The sequence below is a fragment of the Oncorhynchus mykiss genome, chromosome 30 (assembly GCF_013265735.2).
Source record: "Oncorhynchus mykiss isolate Arlee chromosome 30, USDA_OmykA_1.1, whole genome shotgun sequence".
Lineage (NCBI taxonomy): Eukaryota > Metazoa > Chordata > Actinopteri > Salmoniformes > Salmonidae > Oncorhynchus > Oncorhynchus mykiss.
In genome coordinates this window covers 32,464,035-32,485,332 of record NC_050570.1, presented here as the reverse complement: position 1 = coordinate 32,485,332, position 21,298 = coordinate 32,464,035, and the positions used below count along the sequence as shown (strand labels likewise).

The following is a 21,298-nucleotide window of genomic DNA, read 5'->3' as shown; positions in this document are numbered from 1 at the left end:
GCATCTCTCCTACAGACTAAATGAGGGGTAGGAGACATTCTGTGGTATGATACTTGGGACGGCAGGGAAACTCAATGTGACAGCTTCCTACCCATCCAAGTTCCTCTCTAAAAATCACAGTTTCCCCCGAAAACACCTTTGTAGATACGAAGGCATTTTTGTTGCCTTACAACCTGGAATTAAAATGGATTTTGGGGGTTTGTATCATTTGATTTACACAACATGCCTACCACTTTGAAGATGCAAAATATTTTTTTATTGTGAAACAAACAAGAAATAAGACAAAAAAAAAAAGAACTTGAGAGTGCATAACTTTTCATCCCCCCAAAGTCAATACTTTGTACAGCACCTTTTGCAGCAATTACAGCTGAAAGTCTCTTGGGGTATGTCTCTATAAGATTGGTACATCCAGCCACTGGGATTTTTGCCCATTCTTCAAGGCAAAACGGCTCCATCTCCTTCAAGTTGGATGGGTTCCGCTGGTGTACAGCAATCTTTAAGTAATACCACAGATTCTCAATTGGATTGAGGTCTGGGCTTTGACTAGGCCATTCCAAGACATTTAAATGTTTCCCCTTAAACCACTCAAGTGTTGCTTTAGCAGTATGCTTAGGGTCATTGTCCTACTGGAAGGTGAACCTCCGTCCTGGTCTCAAATCTCTGTAAGACTGAAACAGGTTTCCCTCAAGAATTTCCCTGTATTTAGCGCCATCCTTCATTCCTTCAATTCTGACCAGTTTCCCAGTCCCTGCCGATGAAAAACATGCCCACTGCATGATGCTGCCACTATCGCGCTTCACTGTGGGGATGGTGTTCTCAGGGTGATGAGAGGTGTTGGGTTTACGCCAGACATAGCATTTTCCTTGATGGTCAAAAAGCTCATTTTAGTCTCATCTGAACCGAGTACCTTCTTCCATATATTTGGGGAGTCTCCCACATGCCTTTGGCAAACACCAAACGTGTTTGCTTATTTTTTTCTTTAAGCAGTGGCTTTTTTCTGGCCACTCTTCCGTAAAGCCAAGCTCTGTGGAGTGTACGGCTTAAAGTGGTCCTATGGACAGTTACTCCAATCTCCGTCGTGGAGCTTTGCAGATCCTTCAGGGTTATCTTTGGTCTCTTTGTTGCCTCTCATATTAATGCCCTCCTTGCCTGGTCCATGAGTTTTGGTAGGCGGCCCTCTATTGGCAGGTTTGTTGTGGTGCCATATTCTTTCCATTTTTTAATAATGGATTTAATGGTTCAAAGTTTCAGATATTTTTTATAACCCAACCCTGATCTGTACTTCTCCACAACTTTGTCCTTGACCTGTTTGGAGAGCTCCTTGGTGTTCAAGGTGCCGCATCTTGGTGATGCCCCTTGCTTATTGGTGTTGCAGACGCTGGGGCCTTTCAGAACAGGAGTATACAGTGGGGCAAAAAAAGCATTTAGTCAGCCACCAATTGTGCAAGTTCTACCACGTAAAAAGATGAGAGAGGCCTATAATTTTCATCATAGGTACACTTCAACTATGACAGACAAAATGAGAAAAAAATCCAGAAAATCACATTGTAGGATTTTTTATGAATTTATTTGCAAATTATGGTGGAAAATACGTATTTGGTCAATAACAAAAGTTTATCTCAAAACTTTGTTATAAACCCTTTGTTGGCAATGACAGAGGTCAAACGTTTTCTGTAAGTCTTCACAAGGTTTTCACACACTGTTGCTGGTATTTTGGCCCATTCCTCCATGCAGATCTCCTCTAGAGCAGTGATGTTTTAGGGCTGTTGCTGGGCAACATGGACTTTCAACTCCCTCCAAAGATTTTCTATGGGGTTGAGATCTGGAGACTGGCTAGGCCACTCCAGGACCATGAAATGCTTCTTACGAAGCCACTCCTTCGTTGCCCGGGCGGTGTGTTTGGGATCATTGTCATGCTGAAAGACCCAGCCACGTTTCATCTTCAATGCCCTTGCTGATTGGAAGGAGGTTTTCACTCAAAATCTGACGATACATGGCCCCATTCATTCTTTCCTTCCTTTACACAGATCAGTCGTCCTGGTCCCTTTGCAGAAAAACAGCCCCAAAGCATGATGTTTCCACCCCCATGCTTCACAGTAGGTATGGTGTTCTTTGGATGCAACTCAGCATTCTTTGTCCTCCAAACACGACGAGTTGAGTTTACCAAAAAACAAATATTTTGGTTTCATCTGACCATATGACATTCTCCCAATCTTCTTTTGGATCATCCAAATGCTCTCTAGCAAACTTCAGACGGGCCTGGACATGTACTGGCTTAAGCAGGGGGACACGTCTGGCACTGCAGGATTTGAGTCCCTGGCGGTGTAGTGTGTTACTGATCGTAGGCTTTGTTACTTTGGTCCCAGCTCTCTGCAGGTCATTCACTACGTCCCTCTGTGTGGTTCTGGGATTTTTGCTCACCGTTCTTGTGATCATTATGACCCCACGGGGTGAGATCTTGCGTGGAGCCCCAGATCGAGGGAGATTATCAGTGGTCTTGTATGTCTTCCATTTCCTAATAATTGCTCCCACAGTTGATTTCTTCAAACCAAGCTGCTTACCTATTGCAGATTCAGTCTTCCCAGCCTGGTGCAGGTCTACAATTTTGTTTCTGGTGTCTTTTGACAGCTCTTTGGTGTTGGCCATAGTGGAGTTTGGAGTGTGACTGTTTGAGGTTGTGGACAGGTGTCTTTTATACTGATAACAAGTTGAAACAGGTGCCATTAATACAGGTAACGAGTGGAGGACAGAGGAGCCTCTTAAAGAAGAAGTTACAGGTCTGTGAGAGCCAGAAATCTTGCTTGTTTGTAGGTGACCAAATACTTATTTTCCACCATAATTTGCAAATAAATTCATAAAAATTCCTACCTTGTGATTTTCTTTTCTTTTTTTTTTTTCATTTTGTCTGTCATAGTTGAAGTGTACCTATGATGAAAATTACAGGCCTCTCTCATCTTTTTAAGTGGGAGAACTTGCACAATTGGTGGTTGGCTAAATACTTTTTTTGCCCCACTGTATATACTGAGATCATGTGACAGATCATGTGACACTGAGATTGCACACATGTGGACTTTATTCAACTAATTATGTGACTTCTGAAGGTAATTGGTTGCACCAGGTCTTATTTAGGGGATTCATAGCAAAAGGGGTGAATACATATGCATGCACCTTTTTTCCATTTTTTATTGCACTTCACCAATTTGGACTATTTTGTGTATGTCCATTGCATGAAATCCAAATCAAATCAATTTAAACTACAGGTTGTAAAGCTGCAAAATAGGAAAAATGCCAATGGGGGTGAATACTTTTGCAAGGCACTGTATATAGCCCAGCAAGAGAGTCTTGGTTCTGGATTTGAATGCAAGGTGATTGTAATACCAGTATATATATATATATGTCCCGGATCATCTAGAGAGGATCATGTTTAGCATTTCTCAGTTTGTTTTGGATTTATATTCCAAGATGGCTTGTCTTTGGCTTTGAATTCTCTTGAAATAATGTCTTTGGGCACAGTTTGAGGGAAATATAGGCTCTACATTTTTTGGAAGAAGATGATAAGGTCCATATCTGGCTCATTAAGAAAGCTTTAGGCTAACATTATAAAGCAACATTATAGCCTACAACATCAAACTCCCACACTAGGAAATGGACCATATCTCCCAAATGTAAAATTATTACACGGTTTAAGACATGAAAGACCATGATGACACACTGATTTGTAAAATCGTTTCGAACATGTCTCCTTTATGAAACTTCCAGCACCAGAGGATCAGAAGAATTCATTACAGATCTGTGGGTGGCAATGCAAAGGTAAGAAGAAACGCAAGCATTCCTTCCAACAACATTTTGCTCAAGTGACTTTGCCAAACTGAAAACCAATACAAATAGGCACACACTTAGACCAGAGTTCCATCCATTTCAGTCCATGAGGGACCTCCATAATCTCCTGCCCCCCAGGACCACAACCCTTCAGCCCCTGCAATCAGACCACAGCCCCTCAGACCCTGCCATCAGTCTCTGCTTCCATAGCCATTCCCTCAGGCTTGCATTGCAGCCCTTCATACGGTGTATGATGGTTATTGTATTCCTACAGTGTATGTGTAATGTGCTGGCAGGCATTGGTTTTCTTTACGCACACTGTGAATAACACTAACCTTGATACATTATGCATTGTGTTGCCATTGGCAAGGGATTTGTGTGCGACATGCGACATGCATTAGGTTGAAAGTATAGATATGACATAAGCTATGTATTAGCACTGAGACAGCGTATGCTCAACAAATGTGTGTTATTGGATACTATAGCAGAAAACAAACACAAAATCAAGCACAAATGAAAAATATGGATTGTGAGGGACTACAAACAGTGGCCAGCAATAAACACCACCACTTTGGTTGGCATCGGTCTTCTTCCTAACTTAATTTGTTTCTCAGACATCGGTCCCTTGGCTGCTGACCTTTCAAAAAGACGCATCTAAAACAGCCAATATGGCAAAAACAATTTATGTTTGAGAAGTAATTTATTCATGAAGTGCAGCTGGAAAAAGGAGTGTGTATTGATAGAACTAGAGAAATGCCAGAGCTTTTTAAAATACAAGTCCCTTTAATTTGCCCAAGTACAAGACATAGAACAAGCGGCTTCCCCTTGTAGATCAATATTGACATACTAAATACCACCTAAAAACCAAAGCATGTTAAAGGGATTATGCGTATTGCATATTTATAAGAAAAATATAACCCATTACCACAGAATATATAATATTGCTACATGCACTGTGTAGAGTTCTGTGCATCCCCAATTGCTCTGTGCATTCAGTAGGATAGCTTACAGTACAGTGAATTCACGACAAGTGTTTGAATGGGCAGCAAGGTACAGGTCAAACTCATTAACCAGGTTGTTTTGCTGATGATTAAAGCACTTGAATAGTAAGTGCAACTGATTTTCTACTCAGTATGGGATTTATGCCTTTTCAAGAGAGCAACGTACAGTAATTAAACTCACAATACCTTTTTGGTTTGTAAAGCCATGGTGAATATATTAAAGCATACAGTACACATCCAACAGTTCCTCTCTTTCATCCTCCTAACAGAGCCGACAAGAAACCCTTTGATAGAAACAAGGAGACATCCCCATGTAATTATATTTGATCATGTTTGCATATGTCACTCCCACAGTCTCCGTCACGCTCTGTGATTTGGCTGCTCTCTGATCGTTTTGGAAACCTTTCCTAGTTCCTTATCCCCCCCTCCTCCCCTCTGCTATGTGTAGGAGGTAGGAGGGGGAACCGGGGGCGTCTGTCTGCTTGCTGTAAGCACACAGCTTTCACTCACTTAGAAAACTGAGAAAATATCCCCTTCACACCCTCTCCAGCTCACCCCAGCTCTGGCGTTATGTCAACAGTGAGAAAATGCCCCCAATGCTTAAGCATGTTTTTGAAGTGTGATGTGCAATCCTATCCAGAGGTGAAGGACTGACAAGTCTGAGACGTGTAAACTTGTGTCCTACAGTAACTTATGACCCTGACCCTGTTACTGAAGTCTTATATGTCTTAAATTCACACTCCTTGATTTGTTTTTCAGTCAGCTGCATCCCCACTACTTGGTTTTGTTATAAAGCTATGGGACGGGGCTGAATAAATTCATTTCATGTATGGAAATCTCCATAGTATGTGTGTGACAAGAAAAACCAATGAGGACAATACAAAAGTATGCAACAAAAGAAACAATTTATTTGGAATATGCATTAACAGTACAAAGAAAGAGACCAAAAAACCTACACCTTGTTAGCTATTTATTTCTCCACAGAAAACGGATTTTAAATCGGAGTAGTTTTGCAGTTTCCAATGTTATACTTTTTTTTATTATTTTTTTATTTATTTATTTTTTTACATATGCAGAGAGATCTTAAAATGTCAAACCTGTCAAGAAAAGGATCCATGATTTCACTCTGAAATCTTTATAAAAAATAAGTAACATTCAAAAACACTGCAGTACGGTATTTTATTAAAGAACAAAAGACATGCCACAAAGAAAACATTTGATGTTTTACAAATTGTTCAGGTTCTTCTTTCTTTTTTATAGTTATTTTTTTCCCTCCCTTTTATATCCAAAAACTAAAAGCATCATTACATGAAGCTTTCAATAATAATGATGATACTGGAAAGGCAATGTGAAAAGTAGAGTAACTTTTACTTATTTTACGGGCAACGCATCACAAAAGCTACTGTTCTGCTTGCCACATGGCTAAAATCTGTATCGAAAGACCACTCAAACATACTCCACTCATAGTGTACCTATGTGTTGTCCGTCAACTGGACTATCAGATGTGGGAGCAAATTAAGCCATTTGTAGTTATCAAAAAAAGAACAAGATTTTGCTTCACTCATCATAGTACACGTCCACGTCTCCAATAAGTACATCAAATATAAAATGTAATTTGTGAAGGAAGAGCTAAGTTCTGTGATATGCAGTCTATGGTGGATTCAGCTGTGTGGTACTGTAGTTATCTATACAGATGTTGGTTATGATTTGAAATACTATATAATGTATATATCTATTACCATGGATTTAGTTGGGCTAAAAACACTGTCACGAGATAGTGTTCACACAAACCTTTCACATCACCTTTAATTAACAAGACAGTACCCATTTTTAGAAGCATGCTTTTGTGTCAATGCTTTAGAAAGTACAAAGTGAACCAGTGAGCGGATTATATCCGTAATGTGAAAGGAACTGTGTCCTACTGTCTGTCTGTCTGTCTCTGTCAAACATTTACTCTAGCTGCTTTGTTTTGAAAATGGATACTGTCCAATTCCCCCAAAAAACAAAAAACAAGAATAAAGGTGCACATCTACATACATAGAGCATTCTTGGGCTAATTCACATTATGCTAGTAAGAAAATAAAATAGAACGTACTGTAACTCCTGTAACCAAGCGAAAGAAAAGTAAAACAGTAGCCAAATGTATTTATTCACAACGTGAGAACATATATCCAACCGTCTGTATCTGTCTGTGTGCCATCAGGGTTAGTCTTTTCCATTTAATTTCTATAAACAAACACTACTGTGTTCGGACTGCATTTTGGTGTTCTGAGTACAGAAAGAGTAGCTGAACATTCCTATGAGATGCATGTGGAGTACTTCAGTTAATACACAATTTTACAAATCAAACAAAGTCGAGTTGGTCAAGCTGATCCCAATGTATAGAGCTGAAGCTTTTGTAGTTATTTTTTGGTATCTACGTAATAGTATGGTGGATATGTTAAAATGCCCAAGAAGGCAATATGTATTTGTGTGTAAATAAATACTGTAGCTAAAATCAAATACAACCAAATTAATAAATCTAATTTCAATTTTTGTATTTTGTATTTGCGTAATTTAGACTGCCGCCATATGCTAGGAGGATAATGAAACATAAGAGTGAATAAAGACCAACCTTGATAACCAAAATGTAAAAACAGGATGATATGAGTGATGAGGTTGAATGGAGAAATTCAAACCGGGTGACAATAATAAATGGACAGAAATATACTACTGAGAAATAGGAAATAAAAGAGCTAACTAGCACCAAAAACACCAAACAAAGACGGTAATTTTGAGAGATATTTCATCATGTGTAGTCGTGTCTTCAATTACTACAACATCATACCACAAAATCAGAATTAAAATCTACATTAAAAATGACTTTTTTTTTGTTGCACTTAAACAAGTGATTTTGGTTACCAGCAGTATTTGGCTATTACGATAACACTGATGTACATTGATGGTGATAATGGTAGTGTATGTGTGTGTACAGTATGTATACACACCATATGTTCCGTATATGTAGACTGTATAGAATAGAGTACAACTATACTGTACTGTTTTCTTCTCTTTGACAAATATAAGTGTTACCCAGGGTAATCACTGTAAGTCACTGTGCTTAAAGACATATTGGCTTATTATAATTGATGCTAATGTACTCATTGATTAAGTGTTCTGGGTAGATTTTAAACTCTGCAGGTCAATGGTCTCTGGATGCAGTGCACACTACAAACAATATTTCAAGAGCAGTGAATTTATTAGAATTCCAGTAGCTAGAATCACCACGATCCATTCCCTTCTGACCTTCCAAACAGTCTCTTCCATTTATTCTGGAGCATACTGTTACTCTCATAATGTTTGCTTGTGCATTGTTCATCACTCATGCTATGCTGCATTCAGTATGAGCAGAAAACATAGGCTACCATTCTTGCAGTAAAAAAATGTTTAATGTCTTATTGGCCAAATGTAGAAGCTCTGAAACGGAATGCTTAGAATGAGTAGGAAAGGTTGAATCTCCTTTTCCAAGCACCCTGTTGATACTCTACTAACATGAAATGTAATTAAATACAGTAATGAACCATTTTTCATATGAAATGTCAGAGGGATGTTTTATTTACAAGCACAATTCATATTATACAAATTCATCTCCTGTGTTGAACTTTGGCACTGGACAATTTTAATAGAATGTATTTTATGTTGTGAATTAAGTCATTATATAGGGTGAAACTTGTCACAAAGCCAAAACTGTCCTTAAAAACAAGCCTTGAGACAGGACAAGAGGAGATTGAGAGCTACTGTCTATACCAGTAATTACAACAACAAAAAACAAAGCTTATTTAGAAGATGTCCCGTTGTTGTTGTTGTTTTCTTGTTATTTTCAATAGAGGTAGTGTGAAAAGCATTTAAATCTACAAGATACGGGCCATACTGTATACACGTGTTGTTGTAACTGTTTTCCTACTGTGTTTATAAGTCAGATGATCACACAATGAGGCAACATGGATATATGGCGAAGAAAACTGTACAAACAGACAGTGAGGGGGTTGTAGATAGGTGGAAGAAAAGAGCCCTACTCAGGCTACTGACTGACTGACTGTGTCATGGTTGGTTGTAAAGAACTGTCTGGTGGTGGTGATGGTGTTTCATTCTGTAGTCCCCACCCGTAGAGAGAGGTCTCCTGCCCTGTGACGAGTCTAGTGTGTCACCTCCAGTCCTGATGGGGGGGGGGGCTGGCTGGGAAGCTGGCTAGATGATCGAGGGTGGAGGTTGGGGCTGTCTGGACGGCGGTGGAGGAGAAGGGTGGAGGGATCAGTTGGACGTGTCCGAGTGAACACTTCCGGGTCCTTCTGTGGGGGATGTCACTGATGAGGGGGTGGTAGCATCCTGCCAGCCTCCGTTTGCCTGAGAGAGAGACAGGAGAGACAGAATGGAGGGAGGAATTATGAGCCCAGGCATAGGACACTAATTATACCCTATGTCTTTGCTTCTTCTTTTTTTCCCTTCTCAATCAGAGTACATATTCATTATACAGTTCAATTCGTTTATAATATCATCTTATCTGCAGTACTGAATGCCATATCTGTGAAGTCCTGGGGACACGTGTAGTAGGTACGGTATGAGCTTTACTAATGCTAGAACAACCCCAACACAACAAAACCAACATTCCACTAAAGCCTCAAGCCAAATCTGTATTGGACGAAGATCTGATTCACTCAAATTACAGTAACCTAGACCTCATATTTCAGAACAGAATTGTCACAAAAATTGTACTTGTTTAAAGCAACTGAAAATTCTGTAAATCACATATATGTACCTCTCAGATCACATGCAATGTGCTCACATTTCTATAATGAAGACAATTTTGTCTTCACTTCAAAAACAATACTGCATTCTTGTATCACTGGGGTTGAGATAAATGCAACACACATAATAATAACAGTGACAATGTCTGACAAGGACCTTAAAACAAAAGTCCCCAAACAGTCATAAGAGGAATCAATGGTCGCCAATTGTGACGTTGAATGAAAACACAATGACGGACGCGTAAGCCATTTCCAATCCCGGAGACAGGCCTGCTAAAGAGCATTGAGATATTAATAGCAAATTTCATGCGATCAGAAAAACTGGAAATGGTCCTTGACAGCCTTTCATTTCAAAGCCTGTTATTTTAGCCAGAAGAAAGTCTGTAATCAAAAATGGAGGAAAAAGAAATGTCTTCAAATGTCTGACTTTGGTGACACTCTCTCTGTCTATTTCCAAACTGTAATTACTGCTCTTGTCTACCACAAAACCCATTATGTAACTGCTCAGTCATTATCAACACAGAGAGAGGGGAGTCTTTTCCTCGTTTCACAGATAGGACGTTCTCTCTCTCTCTCTCTCTCTCTCTCTCTCTCTCTCTCTCTCTCTCTCTCTCTCTCTCTCTCTCTCTCTCTCTCTCTCTCTCTCTCTCTCTCTCTCTCTCTCTCTCTCTCTCTCTCTCTCTCTCTCTCTCTCTCTCTCTCTCTCTCTCTCTCTCTCTCTCTCTCTCTCTCTCTCTCTCTCTCTCTCTCTCTCTCTCTCTCTCTCTCTCTCTCTCTCTCTCTCTCTCTCATCCATCTGTAAAGCTGGACGAGCATAAAGGTTGATACACTGTTTCTAAGGTGACAGCTTTCCTGGGCTTTGCTTTGTGAATAGGTTTGACGCTGAGGTAAATGTGTCATTTTCAACTTCATATTCATCTCCAGCACCACCCCAACATCAACATATGTGAAAATGGCGCGTTTCTATGTTTTGTATTAAAAAAGATAGCGGAAGATAAGTGTTTCCAATGACACCATTGGTGTGCATCGTGTGATTTTAGCCAATTATGAGTAGGCATTGCCTACTAATTGCCTACCAATTGGTTGATGATATCATTGGAAACACTTACCTTCCTCTCTCTTTTACTACAAAACATAGAAACGCGTCATTTTCACATACTGTATGTTGACGTTGGGGTGGTGCTGGAGATGATGAACATGAAGTAAGCTAATTGTGAAATTTCCCTTTGACACAAATACTATTGCAGTAAAATGCTGCAGAGAGGCAAGGAAATAAGCTAGTCAACCCCACTCCAAAATTCTAAAATGTATAAATGATTTCCGTAAGATATGATTACAGTTATTATATCTCCCCAAATCCTACATTAAGAATGGAGAACCATATTGGTATGGAAGGAAAGGATAACAACGTAGGCCTAGTCTGCTGTTACATTTGTCTCTCAAAAATCAGAAAACACGATATCCTTCTCGTATTACGCAGTAAGAAGGTTCTTAAAAAGCTATGAAAGTGTGTGGAGAAAAAAAGAGAATATTGTGGCATTTTAGGACGTGGTACGGGGTCCAAGCATAAAGACTATCCATAAAGTCAGGGTGTTGTCTGAGAACAGGGCTTGAACACGTCCGTAGTGCTCTCTCAGGGTTATCACAGCCTGTTCTGTGGGAGGGAGATGAGTGTAGAGTGGAGATGAGCGTAGAGTGGAGAGCAAGCCAGGAAAGGAGGGGGGGATTTGAATACACACTGCATACCCCACTTTTGTTTTACAGGAGGCATTTCATCTCATTATCATATGGCCATTGAGGCACGACGGGAGAGGGAGCCAGAAGCCTAGCCGCGTGGCTGTGTGTGCCTGTGACCGTCCTCTCTCTCTCGTCGTAGCTCTCACCGACCCACACTGCCGCGGCTCGCTGTCAGGGCCATTAGTGTGGCGGGAGCATGATCTGAGCAATGCGCTTGGATTGCTGTCCCAAGTCCACACTCCGCTCTCCTTGTGTCTGTCTTATTGATTTTCCCTTTTACGACACGGCTTGTCGCTGTGAATTTCCCTGCTGTTTGCAGCCGCCAGCTAACCTCCCCCTCCCTCCCCTCCTCTCCTCTGCCCTCACCCAAAACACACACACACTTCCCCCAAATCCAAACCCCCCCATCCTCTAAAAAAGAAGAAAAAAATATAACATGGTGGAAATACGCCCCCATGTTATGCCCCTCAGTGCTCTGTCGAGGGGCTAGCAGTTTGGCTAGTTTTATTTTTAGTGTGACTCTACTCTGGGGTTGTTCTGATAGGGGCCTCTGGATCCGCAGTGATGATTAGGATCAGGTGGTCGGTGAGGGCATTAGTGGGACGAACGATCCTCGCGTCAAAGGATGTGTCACCTGTTTGTGCCATTCCTGCACGGCCGCAATTGGCTGCAGGTGCTAAGGGAGAGCTGATTGGACGTGACAGGCTCAGGCGGCCGCTCCGTGTGTGTGTGTGTGGCCGGCCCCACGCCGTTCTGGCGTTCTGCCCATGGCGTGACCGATACAGAAGCAATCAACTAGGTGACTGTGGTGGAGCTGAGACAAGTCCTACTAAGTGGCATTCTGAGCCCTATGGCTTTGAAATAATTGGTAGGGGGAAAAGAAAGCGGGAAGAAACGTGTGTTTTTTTTTTCTCCTTACATTGATGCCCTGCGGACTGTACATCTGGCTGGCTGTGAGGCCCTCACTGTATCCGCCTGTCTGACTGATAACATGGCGAAGGGTATCCACCTGAAACACAACAGAGGAACACAGACAAAGCAAGGTCAGAGCACAGAAGATAAACAAGACTAACACTGTAAGACAAAGACAAGAAGGAGCGTGATACACAGTACAGGCAGAGAAAACACACAGGAAATACATCCAGCCATGGACAATACGGAGAAAGATAACCAAAACATGTCATTACGTGTTGAGAAGACTGTCGAAAGGATGAAATTAGTGAGAGCTGCAGAGAGCACTGAATTATTTTCATCCTTACACTCGCTGTAATGTTTTAGTATGGTGGAAGACGATACCTTGAAAACCCTATGGTGTGGCGCTATTAGGAGCCCATAGTTATGTAGACACTGGGGGAGTACTGAGATGCCTGTAGTGCGTTTAGGATAGATTACAAGGCCTTTTCTTAGGGAGGTGGATCTGTTCCTATAGTAGTATCTTCTGCACTGTTTAGTTATAGGGCCCTACCTGTGACTGCACGTTGGCTCCCACCTGAGCCCCTTGGTACGAGTCCCCATTGAGAGACTGCACGCTCATGAACAAGTCGCCGGAGTTTGACATGTTAAAAGATCCAGCAGAACCTGGAAGAGGAGAGAGGGAGCACTGGAATCACAGAGCAGCGAGAAAGAGGAGCAAGCAGAGCAGGATTCAGCCACTTGGCCCCGTCCAGGGTTAGACCCGGAGAAGCACCATGCAAAGTGTCAGCAGGCAAACAAATGCAGTTAGCGCTGGACGCAGGGGTGGAAAATTCCAGTCCTCAAGGGCCTGCTTGGTGTCCCAGTTTTGCCCCTAGCCCCAGCTAACACACCTGACTCCAATAATCACCCAATCATGAGCTTCAGTTTAGAATGCAATTTGATTAAATCAGCGGTGTTTGCTAGGGATGGAGGAAAAGTGTGACACCAATCTGGCCCTCGAGGACTGCAGTTGCCCACCCCTGAGAGAGAAAAAAGTTAGAAGTAGCGCTAGTGTTAGGGCTAGGGCCAGAGCGAGCGGACAGGTTAGAGAGTGGCAGCATAAAGCTGAGGGAACGGTGAGTCGCGTACAGTCGTCAGATGTGTTGTTGTTGTGACTATTTGTCAACATGAAAGTAGAATGGTAGGATGTCTCTACAGTATCATGAATGATATGTTATGTGTTTCTGTAAAACTGTAATTCGTGGTCAACAAGATCAATGAATTCAGTAAATTCAATTGGTACAACAAAATGTAAATGTTCTATCTTGAGATAAAGTACAATAAAAGGTGTGTTAATTGAAAAGAAGACAACAGCGAAGGAAGTATTGGGAGACTTGACATGGGGTCGTGGTATCCTACTCTTGGACAAAGCCATTTTTCCTTTTGTTCTTTTGACTTGAGCATAGAAAAATGCCCTTGACTGATAGAGAGTGCATTCAGAGCCTTCCAAATAACCCATTGGTATTATTCTTTAGTCTCACCTGCAGAATTTGGAGTGGAGGGCGAGTTAGCCTGGCTCCCGTGTGAGGATACGTTGGTCGCGTTCACAGCAGTTTTGGCAGCGTACATGTTGGCTTCTTCCTGGAACTTTCCAATGTTTTTCTTGTATCTGATTCTTTTATTTCCGAACCAGTTGGAAACCTGTACAAACAACGTGCAACTTGTAAATGCTTACACAATGTTAATGTTACACAAATACATTTCCCACTTTTTTACTGAGCAAATGTGTGAAATCAGAATCCGAATGAGCTCTGCATGCATGGCCCTCCACTGTCTGGCATATCCTATCTGACACTGAAGAAAGACTTCGCCTGAGTCCCAAATGGCATCCTATACCCTTTATAGTGCACTACTTTTAACCAGAGGCCAATGGGCCCTGGTCAAAGGTAGTGCAGTATATAGGGAATAGGGTGCCGTTTGGAACAGAGCCCTTTGAGGTAGTAGTGAGTACTACCACTCGCTACGTAGACCAGTACTGTGAATCCACATTAGTGGCAGAAGGGAATGATTGCCAGTAACAGTCTCATTATGTCAGTATGACTGCAGCTATCATCAGAGCTCACGCTAGCACCAATCAGTCAACATCCACTATCTAACACCCATTACAGCTAATGGACTCCCCGATGAAGCTACCAGGATAAGCCAGGTAGCGCTAATGATAAATAACATTAAAATAAAAAACAAAATCAATCCGGTTGCTGAGTTTGAACGAATGCAGAGAGAAGGTAGGTAAACATATTATTGTATCATAGACCCAGGAACACAGAGGTCGAGTCCCAAATGGAACTCTATTCTCTATGGGACCTGGTCAAAAAGGGCTCTGGTCAAAAATAGTGGACTACATAAGGAAAAGGGTGCCATTTGGGGCACAGACAGATGCTCAACTAATCATTCAGACCCTGAAGCACGTTGTTATCATCAAACAACGCCCAGATGCATCCTCAAAATAATTTTGCATAAACTTAATGAAACCGTTTGAGGAGATGATGGACGAGAAACACATAACATGACAGCTGTTTACCTTGGTATTGTTGGTGCATTCTTAATTACATGATCAATCATCATATTACACTATCAATTTAGTCCCTGTGATGTAGCCTATGAATTAAGAAAATAATGTAATGCTCACATCTTAAAGGCTCAGCGCAGTCAAAAAACAGATTTTCCAATTTTGTATGTATATTTCCACACAAGGAGGTTGGAATAGTACTGTGAAATTGTGAAAATGATTATAATGGCCTTCCACATTATCCACTACTGCCTCTAGTCCTGTTCTACGTGTACTGTGGCCTTCCAGAAGACAGGTGGCACTGTACTGTACCTGTGAAACTGTGATGGAGCACTTCTTGGCCAGCTCCTCCTTGGCCTCTTCACTAGGGTAGGGGTTAGACAGGTGCGAGTAGAAGTACTCATTCAGGATCTCTGTCGCCTGTTTGTTGAAGTTCCGTCTTTTCCGTCTACAAGGAGAATGATAGAAATTGGTTAGTTAGGACCGGAATAAACACTATGTAAAATAGGAAATGAGAGGAAATGTGTCAAAGCCACTTGTGGTAATACAGGCAAAACTGGGGCACCTCATACAGTAACAACACAACTACCACCCAATTTGATCCAATACCTTCCATACAACTGCCACCCCATTTCAATACAGCTGCCTAAGCTGGTACGAAATATGTTTTCTTTGCGGAGGTTCACTAATAGAAATGAACAACGCCTGCAAATCCTGACAAACAACAGAACACTGGCCTTCCTTATTAAAGACTAGAAAACGTGCCGTAAGCACGCGCTGATGCTAGTTCAGTTCACTGACCCCTCCATCTCTTCCTCCTTCTCCATCTCCACCCTCTATCAGGTTATGTCTGCATGTGCCACATCTCATGAGAGGGCTTTACATAAGCTAGGTCGGGAACCCTGTAAAATGCTTGCCTCCATGCATCGCATCGATTGACTGGTGAAAGAGATTTGTGCTGAAATCTTCGTCCCGCACTCCAAAAGCCTGCTTGAGAATATGTAAATGTGCACAGCATGGTGCTAGGGCAGGCTGCAGATTAATCAGTAAAGCTGAGACTGGTAGGGAGGCAGTGCCTCTCTCTCTCTCTCTCACTCACTCTCTAACTGAAAGCCCTTCCCTTCTTCCCCTGTCTCCCTCCCTCCCTCCCTGCACCACAGCCACAATCATTTGCAGAAGAATAGGGAGGGGGGGGGGGGGGGGGAAGCTTTGTAAGAAGAGCCCAAGCCTAATTTAAATGTTATGCTTCCGACTCCGACTCAGAGTGAGATTTATCCTCGGAGAAATGTATGCAAATCCAAAACATGCATCAAAAGGAACAAGGGATTATATTAAAAAAGGGAAATATTTAGCGTTATGGAGCCTGGAGAGAGGAGATAATTGTCAGCGGCCAAGAAGCAAGGCTGTATGTGCTGGTTCAAATGGCACCAATAGATGATCAGCGAAGATCAGTTGTGATGATGTTGTATAGAGTGGTGGTAAGCTGTAGAATAACACGCTGTCAACGTGGCTGTAAAAGCACCTGATGTGAATAATGCAGTTACAGGTATGGAAATAGCTAGCTGTGCGAGTCAACAAAAACATTGCAGTGGCACAGTGACTTTGCACACGGTCATTTGCACAGCTGTAGGCACACACACAGACACACACCTGGCGTCGAGGAAGCGGGAGCGCAGGATCATGACGGCCTCGCAGGTGCTCTGTTTGAGCTGCATCTGGATGGAGCTGAACTTGCGGTGGATGATCCCCACCATGCGCTCAATCTCCTTGGGAGAGATGGGCCGCGTGCGACTCTGCTCCCTCAGCAGGTTCATCACATGGGTGGTGAACTCGTTACAAGCCTGCAGGGGGGGGGGGGGGGGGGGGGGGGGGGGGGGGGGGACACAGACAGAGAGAGAGAGAGGTGATCAGATAGATAGAGCAATCTGGTTTGTTACATTCTCATTTGAGTCATTTAGCAGACACTCTTGTCCCGAGTGACATCAGTTTCTTCTATCTAGACTGTCAAAAGAAATGTTGTTGGTGAGAGTTTTCATAGCAGCCTCACCATGATGATGGTGATATACTATATGGCTATTGACGGGCTGGGAGGTGTCCACTAGCATTGGATTAATGCAGTGTTTGTATACAGTGCAAAAATATACTGTATGGTATTCTACATCAGTCAAGGTCATGCACAAAGACAGAAAGGAAAAATTTGATGCAAATGAAGAGGTGTTTAATGTATGTAGTTCATGGGAATGCTTCCATGTTGTGAAGTCAAGGGGGAATATAAGTGGTGATATTTTTCATATTAAACAGAAGTGGCAATGGCAACTGTAAGTGTCGTTTTTCAGAAAGGAGACACGGAGAAATGACAGCTGCTAGTCCCTGCTGACGAGCAGCAAACCTTCTCTTCTTACCGCAGTCGAGTCGCAGCTGAGCGGGTTGAGAGATGAACATGCCATGATGATACACTCACCCTCCTGTGTGGCACTAGGCGTGAACCTGACATGATATTACAGTATGCCTCTGTCTCTCTCCCTCTGTCTCTCTCCCTCTGTCTCTCTCCCTGTCTTTTTCTCTTTCTCTAGAACTCTGTCTTGTTCTCCCTCTCCCTCTTTCTCTGTCGTGTCTTGTTCTCTTTCTCCTTCTAATTCTCCCCCTCACTTTCTCTCTCTCTCTCTCTCTCTCTCTCTCTCTCTCTCTCTCTCTCTCTCCATCACTCTACAATATGTCTGTCATATTCACACTCATCTCAAAGGGCCCTTATTGACATGAAAGCAATAGTTATCAAAGCAGAAGGATGTGAATGAAGAGAGACAGTAACAAGACAAAGTACAACAATACCAAAATGTCTGTACAACGAATGTAAATGACAGTGAATAGGTGGTGATGATATGAGAGGGAAGGTGCAGAGTAGTCATGCGGTTGGTGTCATACAGTGATGCATGGGGATGACAGTGAAGCCATCTGGCACAGCCCCAGATAGACTATAGACATAATGTCATCGTAACAACACACACACACACACACACACACACACAAATGTATATCCTGGATCATGTGTATGTGGGCCTTGTCTGAAACAAAATACATGCAAACATGGTATAGTGCAATGTACTGATTATGATGCTACTGGAAGCATCTAAAGCAAGCAGACATAGCATCGATTACAAATAAACATGTAGAAAGAAAGAAATATATAGAAAAATAATAAAGAAAAAAAAACTGTTAAAACCACAAATAAATTGTGGTGATAAATGATAAGTGAGTTATAGTATTTATTTTTCTCCGTAAGCAACACTACGGCTTTAAAAGACTGGGTTGCCATCCAGTTCCTAATCCTGATCCTGACAGTGAAGGTCTGTTCCCTATCACTGAGATTGTAAGGGAGGGAAGCGTGGTATAAAATGCTGGGTTTAGAAAGCTCTGGGTTGTAAATAAAAACACTGGAGCCAAGGTTCACATTGGATTTGCGAATAGATTTAGTTACTAACCCAGCTTTATAAAAAACTAGTCAGATGTGGAAAAATGTATTTGATTCAACACCTCCCGAAGGGTGTCTATTTGGTAAACCACCTAACCAAAGTAAAATAATGTTATTAACTAATGATATTATGACTATAAAATATATTATCTCTCTATATAGTGTATGGTTGGGCAGTGGTCTGCAGTGGAGGAGTACCTTGTTTCCGTTGCCATGACTCCCTGTGTAACTGTCCCCCCTCCATCCGCACTGGGATACCATCTTAAATACAGTATATTACAGATATATTACATATTATATATAATTATATAGCACATTGTCAGCATGTAATGGTGGCATAGTCGCAGGACTGTTTTCCACACTACTTCCGACTGCTACAGTCCTGCCTATTGTATGTGGCTCCGGGGTGAAGTTTCCCCTAGGTACAGATCTAGGATCAGCTTCCCCTTCTCCAATCCTCAACTTAACCATTAGCGGGGACAATGCAAAACCGATCCAAGATCAGCGTCTAGAGGCAACTTTACCCTACTCCACTGTGTGCGTGTTTCAGGATGGCAACCCTGTCTACAGACTAGACTAACATCACAACACTGAATCCTGTTTACAGACTAGACTAACATCACAACACTAAACCCTGTCTCTAGACTAGATTAACATCACAACACTGACTTTGCTTTTTTATATAAATGTAAGCAGTGTCTGGGACTATACGGAAAATACATTTGCATTTCATCAAACAGGGCATGCATTCATTCCAGCCAGTCAGGGCCTTAACATTTGACTGTGTGTATATTGGTTAGGAAGTAGACAACGTTATGCAGTAAAATCCACTCTGATTTATTGGCATGGTAGATAATGACATGGAGGAGAAGAGAAGGAAACTGCACATTACATAGGGATGCAATGGAGATGAGAGAAAATCTGTCACATCTTTAGATGGATGCCATAAATGTAGAAAGTCTCCTTAAATTGGGATGTAAATATAAAAAGATGTATGGCTCAGTTGGTAGAGCATGATGCTTGCATGCCAGGATTGTGGGTTTGATTCCCGGGACCACCCATATGTAAAATGTATGCATACAGTCGCTTTGGATAAAAACATCTGCTAAATGGCCTATACAGTGAGCTCCAAAACTATTGGGACAGTGACACTTCATTTTAGTTTCTGGCTCTGTATTCCAGCACTTTGCACTTTAACCTCTTAGCCCATTGTATAATTTCAAAACCAGACTGTCAGCTTTAATTTGAGGGTATTTTCATCCATATCGGGTGAACCGTACATAAGCCCCCCCCCCCCCCTCCCATTTTAGAGGACCAAAAGTATTGGGACAAATTCACTTATATGTGTATGAAAGTAGTCAAACGTTGCGTATTTGGTCCCATATTCCTAGCTCACCATGATTACATCAAGCTTGTGACTCTACACATTTGTTGGATGCTTTTGTTCTTTGTCTTGGTTGTTTCAGATTATTTTGAGCCCAATAGAAATGAAATGGTAAATAATGTATTGTGTTATTTTGGAGTCCATTTTATTGTAAATAAGAATATAATATGTTTCTAAACACTTCTACATGAATGTGGATGCTACCATGATTACAGATCAATTCTGAATAAATCGTGAATAATGATGATTGAGAAAGTTACAGGCGCACAAACATCATACCCCCCGAAAATGCTGACCTCCCCTGTTATTGTAATTCTCCAAATGCTGAGAGGTTAAACATGTCTTGGTGGTATGATATTTGTGCGTCTGTACCTTTATCACTCATCATTCTTCAGGTAGTCATAGGTTAACAAACAATCACTGTGATGGGAATGGTGATGGGTGGAGCTGGTGCGTTTGGGATACATGGTTAGAGTATGTGGTTATGGTAAAAGACACCTAAGACAGTAGTTCTCTGAGGGGTGAGTGTATCCTGTCCATCCTTACCTGTTCGTATTTCTCCAGCTCTGTGTGGTAGATCTGTCTGATCTGAGAGAGCTTGGCTCTGTAGTCCGAGTGTTCCGCTGAGTTATCCGCTCCTGCCCCGCCTCCTGAGGCTGCAGCTGCAGCCGCAGCCGCTGCAGAACCGCCCCCTTTCTCAGGTCCAGACACGCCCTCCGCCAGCAACATGTTGTCCAATCGCATGAGCTGGGCATCTGGAGGCTCCTCCTCCTGAGCGCCACGGATACTCAGCACTGCAAACGACAGGAAGGGTCAGAGGTCAGTCACACAGGTCACCAATCACAGCGTCGTGACACCATAGGTCACTCACACACAGCGCTGTGACAGCATAACAAGCTGTCGGCTGTAGGCAGCACTCCACGCCCTGCCTGACTCCACGCCCTGCCTGACTCCACGCCTGACACACAGAACACACACACCATGCCTGACACATCCTCCTTCTTTGGTCTGGAGAGCAACGGCGTGGCAGAATTGTTTTCTTTTCTCCGCGGTAACGCTTGGTGGGGGCATCCATGTGGACTGTAAAAGCCAGCAGGCTCAGACTGAGACTACTCGAGTACAGTGTGTAGTGTAAATGGCAGTAGAAGTACATAGTGTAGTGTAGCTGGCAGTAGGACATCCCTGTCAGGACAGGGTTCATCCAGTTGATAAATCACCTTCCTCTTTATGGTTCATCTCCGTGCCAGAATAAAGGCTACGGCGCTAGACTCTGGCAAGACTACACTATAACAAAACTCAATTTATATAATTTCATTAACTTAAAATGCAACTTCAATAATAACTACCAGAGCATTGGCCAGGACTGCTTGGTATTCAATACATATGTCATAAAGCAATTTGTGATATTGGAGGAATAAATAAACAAATACTATACATGGGGTTTACGCTCTGATAATGAATGAGGCATCGTCTCTGAGGACTCCGTTTTGGCATCCCAAATGGCACCCTATTCACTTTATAGTGCACTACTTTTGTCTAGGGCCCACAGGGTTTTGGTCGAAAGTAGTGCACTATACAGGGATTAGGGTGCCATGTGGGGACATCACCTCGGTGACATCACTGGTGTCTTAGGTGCCTTAT

At 42.3% G+C, this 21,298-nt stretch overlaps 1 protein-coding gene across 4 annotated transcripts in view; it reads right to left on the bottom strand.

Moving 5' to 3' along the window:
* Nucleotides 1–5,708: 5,708 nt before the first annotated feature.
* Nucleotides 5,709–21,298, bottom strand: part of LOC110520992 (pre-B-cell leukemia transcription factor 1) — an 86,398-nt gene continuing 70,808 nt past the window's right edge. The window contains exons 3-10 of one of the 4 annotated variants that reach the window (XM_036968787.1): nt 20,204–20,451; nt 18,472–18,534; nt 16,455–16,645; nt 15,117–15,252; nt 13,777–13,936; nt 12,807–12,919; nt 12,261–12,350; nt 5,709–9,203 (exon numbers count right to left, since the gene is read on the bottom strand). In XM_036968787.1, the coding sequence (XP_036824682.1) occupies nt 9,111–9,203; nt 12,261–12,350; nt 12,807–12,919; nt 13,777–13,936; nt 15,117–15,252; nt 16,455–16,645; nt 18,472–18,534; nt 20,204–20,451 (1,094 nt within the window). In that variant the 3' untranslated portion in view covers nt 5,709–9,110. The remainder of the gene's footprint in view (nt 9,204–12,260; nt 12,351–12,806; nt 12,920–13,776; nt 13,937–15,116; nt 15,253–16,454; nt 16,646–18,471; nt 18,535–20,203; nt 20,452–21,298) is intronic. The other 3 variants (XM_036968789.1, XM_036968788.1, XM_036968790.1) reach the window with 3 other exon arrangements.